The sequence below is a fragment of the Temnothorax curvispinosus genome, unplaced genomic scaffold, assembly GCF_003070985.1.
Source record: "Temnothorax curvispinosus isolate PA1 unplaced genomic scaffold, ASM307098v1 QBEX01011549.1, whole genome shotgun sequence".
NCBI lineage: Eukaryota > Metazoa > Arthropoda > Insecta > Hymenoptera > Formicidae > Temnothorax > Temnothorax curvispinosus.
Genome location: NW_020221329.1, coordinates 35,723 through 43,736, shown reverse-complemented (window position 1 = coordinate 43,736; position 8,014 = coordinate 35,723). Strand labels below are relative to the sequence as shown.

Below are 8,014 nucleotides of genomic sequence, written 5' to 3'. Positions count from 1 at the left end.
GAGAGGGCCCGCCTGGCGGAGCGGTAACCCTCTCTGGCCTCCTCTAGTCTCCTTGGCTGCTGGCTTCGTCTGGCCCGCAGCCATTTGCGCCTTGCGTGGACGGAGGAGTGCCTTAATTTGGCAATCTCCCCCGACCACTAGTACGCAGCCTTTCTAGGACGAGGCTTCGATCAAGGCATCCCCGCATCACATGCAGTTCTTATGATGTCCCCGATTCTAGCTGCTGCCTCGTCCACGTCCTCCGATATCGTGAGTACGTCCTCAGCCCAGAAGGAGACCTGGACCGAGGCCCTAAACATATCCTTGTCCAGTCTTCTAAGGGCCCATCTGGGAAAACGGATTTCCGTCTCCCGGCGGCAGGTTTTCACCTCTGGAAGGGTAGTCGATATATCCATCTCAATATATAAATGATCCGAGAGTGTCTCTTCTTCGACCACCCTCCATCCCGTAATGCGGCGCGCGGCCGGGGGGTTAGCCCATGTGATATCCACAATGGAACCCCCTCGATGCCGCACGCAGGTCTGGACTGTCCCAGTGTTGAGGGTGCACAGTCCCAGATCCGCCGCCCACCTCTCTAAGTGCCTGCCTTTGGTATCCGTGACTAGGGGGTCATCCGACTCCACAACGCTAATTTAGCGTTGAAGTTCCCGGCCACGACAACAGGATTGGGCAGGATTTTAGTTAGGCAATCCCATAGATTGCCCAAAACTACTCTGTATTGGGGCACGTCGATGCTCGGGGAGATATACACCCCCACGACCGTAACGTGACCCCATTTGACGACAACGAACCCGTCGCCCCGTTCGATTCGAGCACAGGCGACAGGTTCAGTTGTCATTCTCCATGTTAATGCCACAGAGCCACACCGGTCAACCGCCCAACACGGATGATCCGGCGGCACCTGATACGGCTCTGCGATGACACCCAGGCCCCCGTCGCGCTCTGCCATGGCATGAAGAAACATGTCCTGGGCAGCGCGGCAGTGGTTTATATTTGCCTGGATGATCCTCTGGGGCATTATTAGGCTTTACTCTTTAAGAGCCTCCTTCTCCCTTTGCTCCGCATCCCCCGCCGCACCGGGAATATACCCGGTTAGGGGTACAATTTTGTACAGCTGTTGTTCCCCCCCTGGCAGTTGTACCGGAGGTGGAGGCGGCATGGGTATCGGAGGCAGCTGGGGGAGCCCCATCTCGACTGACTTTTGACCCCGATCCTTTCTCCTCCTCTGTGGCTTGGGTTTATCGTCGTCCTTCCCGTCTATTCCCTCGTAGGGAGCTGACCTCTTTTTTAGTCCTCTACCCCTAGGTATTTTAAAGTTGACTTTTTCTATGCCGGTAATCCTAGCGGTTATACCGGCATGTGATACGGAGGAGTCTGAGTCCATCTCACTCTCCACCTCCATCTTATCCCCATCATATTCCTTTCGAGGGGGAATCTTCGTAGTGGGTCTCCTAGCCGGCTTGGTTCTCCTCCTTTCCAACGTGCACGCCTTGCTGCCTGCCCGATGATTTGCCGGTTTACCAGAGTCGGCACATACCGGGCAATTTGGCGGCGCTACACACTCACGTGCCCAATGTCCCTCCTGGCCACACCTATAACACCGGCCACTCCTATCGACCGTATTAGGGCAATTGGCCCTGACGTGGCCGCCTTCCAAACATTTAAAACATTAGAGGGGGCGCACGTCAAGAGGCTGCACCCTCGTGTTGAACTACCCGACTCTAAGTTTGCCCTCTCTCGCTACAGCGTTGGATGCTGCTAGCGGGCATTTGAGCCAGGCAGTTTTTAGGCCATTGGAGCCCATACGAAATGGCCCCACCTGTACTTGGGCTGGTAGACAGCCCCCTGCTGTGGCCACTGCTTCAGCCAACTCTTCGCTAGTGACCGAGTCCTCAATGTCCAAAACCCTCTCCGGTCTTAGTGGGTCTGACACAATGACCCCCTCCCGTCCCTCGAAGAATGCGGCCATCCTTGTTGCTAAGGCGTCAGCCTTCGCAGCTCCGTCGGGGCCAGGAATTAGGAGGGCTCCTGTTTGGGCCCTCCTGTTTTTGAGGCCCCCCTCTATCCCTAGCTCTGAGAGGGAGATGGCTTTCTTAGCCTTCTTCATCAGAGACTCATACTCCCCCCCGAGACTAGTCAGAGTAACCGCCGCATTTTGCGGCGGCTTCCTCCGTTTTTTATTTCCCATTCGGGCTGTATCCTGACTGCCCGGTGCCTTTCCACTGGGGGCACTTAGGCCCCTTCCTTATTGGTTTCCTGTTGGCTGGTCCTCCAGTCGCAGGTTCTGTTTTGTTTGTCTCCGATCTGCCCTGTTTACCCCCCCTCACCACCATTGCCCAGGTGTTATTTTCCTGGGTTACTGGTACCGGGGGCAGGGTCCTTGGGTAGCTCTTACGTTGGGTTTAGCACTGGTTGTCGTCTGCGCATTAATTTTTGGGACAACCTTTGACCCACCCAATGCTCCATTGCTGTTCCCGCTCTTCACAGTTATGGAGGTCCTCCCTTGACCTTTTGTGTTGACATTTCTCTTTTTCCTCATCCTGTCGTTTTGTGCCTTCTTTCCTTTGGGTTGTAACGTGTTACCCTTGGATGGGCCCGGTTTATGAACTTGATCCACTTTTGCCAATATCGGCCTCAACTATCCTTCACCTTGTTGGAGAGTTTATTGAGAATTCTCTTCTCCATTGATGTCTCCGTTATTAGAGAAGGAAGAGGATTGGCAGGCGTATTATCCCTAGGAGGGATAACTTTCTCCAGTATGGCGGGAGCTTGACCCTTCAAGGGGGGTCTGAACACGAGTGGTGCCCCAGTTTGGTTAATTCCCGCCAGGATTTCCTGCCTTTTGATTTCGGAAGCTCTGATTTCTTCTTCTTCCAAGGCCTTCTTTTTCCTCTTGTCTTCATCCAAGGAAGAATCATCCACAATTCGGTTAGTTCTTCCCCGTTTTCTCGTCCTGTCGGTTTTAATAGGTGGACCCTGGCTTTCTTTTGGAGTCACATTCACGTCCATGGTTACCACGGCACTCTGGGCCTTTTCCATTCTTTCTTTGAGCCTAAGATTCTCCTTTTCGAGAGCTGTTAACCTGCTTCTCATTTCATCCAGCTCATCCTCTCTATCTGGGTCGTTGGAGCGTCCCATGCGACCAGCCATCCTGGTCACTGCCGCCGTAATAGTAGCGGCTACAGTGTTCAAGTGGCCTTGGTACGTGCCCTGAATTTTCGCTCGTTTCGTATATTTGTCGAGCATTCTAACTTGTTCAAGGATCACCATTGGGAGATTCTCAGTTGGGGCAAATTTTAACTGCTCCAGCATCTTCTCCTCTTTCTCTTTTCGGCTTTTGGACAGGGTGGGAGGTACCGAGGGATCAATTATCTCCCTGAGTTTTTTCTCCTCCTGTTTCTGAGCCTGTTTCTCCCAGCTGCGCTTTTTAGCCCCTAAGGCTTGCATTTGCGCATCTCGAGCAGTGTTTGCTCCTATCTCTGTATCGTCTTCTTCCTCATCTTGTATGACAATTGTGTCCAGATACTCCAAACGCAGTGATAAGGTGGACGGCGATATATCCCTGGATGTTAATCCCAGGTCTCCTCCAATGATTTGCTATCTCATTTACCAGTCTCAGCACATTCTCCATCTTGTTGGTCTTGATCGGGGTTACATTCGTGTCCCCGGCGGATTTATCAGGGTTTCTCTGGTGTTGAGACCCATCTTTGGGTGCAAGGGAGTTGGAGAAGCTCCTATCCCTTGCACTTTTTGGGCCCCTGGCGGTCGGTTTGACCTTGCCAGAGGGTTGTTTTTGATCCACCTCTTTGGGAGTATCCACCTCCTTGGAAGTATCTGTCATGTCTACTTCCATGCCTTCCAGAGCGATCGCCAATTCCTCCTCTGGGCTCGCCTGCAACCCAGAGGTTAGGTGGTCAGTAGTCAGCCCGTAGTTTGATGACGACAAGAGAGGAGCCGGGACGGTACTCTCCTCAAGCCGGTCCCTGGGTGTCCGATCATTCTGGGACGGTAAGTTTGATTCTTTCATATTGTCCATGTCCATAATGTTTTGAGGTGGTTTGATTTCGGGGTGGCCTTCCCCTAGGCTGGTTGTCTCCCAAGACTAACGAGCCCAGCCTGCCCGAGCTCGGGTATCCCCGGGTACGCCAAACCCGCATCGAGGACGCCCGCCGAAACATCGACGACCGCCCCCGACCCCTGAGAGCTCCGCCCGCCGAGCAGCGCCACCACAAGGGCGCCCGACCACGCCCCTTCCCCCCCACAAGCCAGCGGGCGACCGGCCGAAGAATCTCGATCCCAGTCCCCGCGACACGCGGAAAGCCGAGGCACGAACCCCCAACCAGGCGCCCCCGACGGGCAATCTTTCTACCGCCGATCCTGTCATCCGACAGCAAGACCCGTTGACCCCAACCTCGGAATATGTCTGAGTGGCTCAACGGGTCTCTCCCGCCCAGGTTGCCCTGGCCCTCATCTTGGAATAAGTCTGAGCGGCCCGAGACGACCCTCCGCACCGGTGGCACCGTGAGTCCACGACCCTGGTGTGCAAGCCACCGATGCGGGCCACTCCTCCGGTTGCCCCGGCACCACGTACCGGGGCAGCCCGAAAGAGAGTTACCCCCTCTCCCCCTGCCGGAACACCGGCGTGCAATGGGAATATGAGAGAAGGTCTTCCCGTCCCTTGGTGAGACGGCATCCCTGCCCACCTCGGGAACGGAGAGAACTATAACCCTCCCCAAGCCCCAGACCCCCCCTAAAGGAACACCCTCTCCCTGCCGGAGCACCGGCGTGCAATGGAAGAGAGGCCCTACCCCCCGAAAGGAGACTCCCATCATACTCTCCGGAGGCACCGGCGAGTACCGGACCGGACCATTGCCCGGAGATCCGGCAACCGCCACGCCTCAAGGGACAGAGCATAGGAGCCCTCCCCCCATGGTTTTTTATCGAGGTTACCCTTCCTCTAGACCGGCGGGAGAAGTAGAAACTCCTCCCTATCGGTCCCGGCCGACCGGGCGTTTGAAGTCAGGGTCGCCTTCCCCTACCGACGCTTATGAACCAGGGAACAAGTTCCCTGGCGGAGGCGCCGGACCCCTTTGTACCCCTCTTTCCAACAAGTTGGGGGAAGGGTACGGTGTGCTCTTGGACCCTGTACCTTCCCACTGAGCCCTCCCCTCGGATAAACCGAAGGTACTGCCTCAGTGGTTTATTGATACAAGGAGCCCCCTCACCACGCCAAGGTGGCACACTCCGAGGGGAATGATTACTGACCTTTTTTTTTTAACGTGAGGAAATCTTCAACCTTGGGTTCCTTGACCGACTCAGAGTCGGTCAGGTCTGTGGCCCAGGGCCCCTCCGGGTGTTGTGGAGGGGAAGACCCCCCCGCCTTCCGGGACGAGGACGAGGTGAGTGTGGGATTCTACGGGAGCCGGGCTATAAACCCTAAACCCTGCACTCACCGTAGCCTACCCACTAAAACCTCACGGGTGTCCAACCGTGCGCTTATGAAGACGCCCCGGGAACTGTTTATTGTTGCGTCCGGGGCGCCTCCTGCGCCGAGTCTCGGAAAGCTCCCTTCTCTCGAGCTTATGCACGCTCGCGGCTTTACGGCCGATCCTCTATCGATGTTGTGACGTGGTATGACACCACCCCACCCCGCCATTTTTTCCGTTTTTTTTTTTTTTGGTGGGAGTCTGTTCGGCGCCCCGTTAGTCCCGCCGGGACGCCGAACCTCCTGTACTTCTCGTGCCGCTGGTATTAGCGACCACGGACACCCCCTTATTTAGGGGTGTCGCGTCGAATTGCCTTGTCCCGCACTCAATCCGATTGCGAGGAATCCGCCGGTGATGGGGGAGGAGGGGGATCTACCTCCTCTCGGCGTATTCTCTCGGCCTCCTCTTTTTGGGCCATCACCGCTCCGCAGAAGCTGGTGAAGGCCCTCCATTTACTCTGTTCTCCGACCATAGCCGCCACTATGGCCGGGAGGGAGAGGTCCGGTCCGACCTCCCCCTGTAAGACGCGGCGCTGTGCTGCCCACGCTGGACATTCCGCCAGCGTGTGCTGCGCCGTGTCCCTCTGCTCGTTGCAGTGGTGGCACTGTGTCGTGGCCTCCTTGCCGATGCGGTGCAGGTACACCCCCGAAGCAGCCGTGCCCGGTGAGCACCTGCACCGCGTGGAACAAAATTCCGAGCCGCCGTCCATCCAGCCATTCCGCCAGATGGGGCCGGATGGCGTCTACCGTCCTCTGTCCGTATTCCGCGTTGGTCAGCCAGTCCTGCGCCGGACGAAGACGACCCTCTTCTGGAGTCCTATTGCTCTACGCGCCTTGGGCAGGTCTCTTGCGGGTCTTTCCCCTTCCCTCAGCTTCCGCACGCGCTCGTACACATTGGCGCCGACGGGCAGCGAGCTCCAGCGGAGGGAGTTCCGCGATATTCGTCGCTGCCGCGTATGAGACCGTGCTGTAGCATCTGGCCACCCTCAGGGCGATCGGCCGCAGCATCTGTCGCAACCGCGTCCTGATGCGGCTCGACCGCTCCGCTACCAGTGCCGGGATCGGGGGCACCGTACAATGCCACGGCATTTATGGTCTCCGCGTAAAGCCGGCGAGCCCGACCACTCGCTCCTCCCAGGTTTGGCATCAGTCTTGCCAGGCTGTTGCTCACAATTTTTTTTGGAGGAAGAGGAAAAATGCCTCGAGCATTCTACCGGGGGCCGTCCCCCGGGATATGTGGGGCTTGCACCCACTAAAAAACCTCTCCCAAACATACAGCACGCTGGACAAACAGTTGCAACACGCGGGAGACTCGAGGTATTACATCACGCGTCACAACAGTCCTCACGCGGAGGCGACAGAAATACGTAAACTGAAGACAAAATCACACGGTGGATCAAACAGGGACACCGCAGAACCCGCCGGGATGACTTACTAGTCGAGAGTTTGGCACAAGTACCAACGTTCGACCGCCTTGGAGGCCCTCATGATAGTGACCGCGGGCAGTCATATCATTGAGGGACGCTCTTCATTGGCTGCGAGGCCATTTCATAGGGAACCACGGATGTCCCAAGGAAGAACGTACAGGGCCACAGGACATGCACGTACCAGACGAACAGGAACCCCTCTACCCGGAGAGAGGATCCATACAAATCAAAAGCCACGAGCAAAGCTCGTTAACATTGAGGGTTATACATATACCCACCACCGGGAGAACAGTCGGACCCAAGGTCCGCATCACGGGCCGACTTAGCGGCTGTATTAGTGATCGCGCCCGTCCCACCCCCAGGCCTCCAGAAGGTGGGAGAGGGGAAGGGAGAGGCGCGAAAAGAGTAATATCCCGAGAACTCCGCGGCCAGCCGAGGAAACCCAGAAGGACGACCACCCGCACCCCGCAGCCACAACGGAGCCTCCGGCAAACCCACTGAGGAACAGTGGGGCCGGAGCCCCGCAACACAGCAGTGAGCGGCGAGACCACGGGCGACCGACCCCCCAGAGAGTCCCCGACCCCACCGCAGCGGAGCCCCCAGGAGAGAAATTAAGGCGTATAAAACGCAGTAAACTAAATCTAAATCTAAATCTATATTTCTGTTACGGGGCCATTCAGCCGCCCAGAAGGGGCACTCGCACGCCGGCCGCCCCCAACCAACCACCCCCCAGGGATCCGGGAACGTCGCCGAAGCGACGCACCGGACCCCAGGAGGAGGAGAGCCAGAACCGACCCGCGCCCGGGCGGCCCAGGAACGGCAGAAAGACCCCGTCCGCACGCAAGATAAACGTATGTAAAGAGCCGAACGCAGCACAGTCCTGAAAACACCGCAACAATATCGCAAAAGCGCAATTATCCTGGATCGACAATCATCTGCTGCTGTCTCCTACGTTCATCCTCTTCTTTTCGCTGAAGAACGCGCTCGGCAAAAATCGAAAACGCGTTCCAGCGTTCCTTAGAGTTGCAGATTCTGGCGACGACATTCACCAGAGAGAGGTTCTGTCCAATCGCAGCAGTGAGCTCTCCGCGCTCCAAAGCCC

At 56.9% G+C, this 8,014-nt stretch overlaps 1 protein-coding gene across 1 annotated transcript; it reads right to left on the bottom strand.

Annotated features, from left to right (window-relative positions):
- Window positions 1-601: 601 nt before the first annotated feature.
- On the bottom strand, window positions 602-1,018 carry LOC112461653. The gene has a single exon (XM_025026972.1). The coding sequence runs from the start codon at window positions 1,016-1,018 to the stop codon at window positions 602-604; it is 417 nt and encodes a 138-aa protein (XP_024882740.1).
- Between the last annotated feature and the right edge of the window lie 6,996 nt (window positions 1,019-8,014).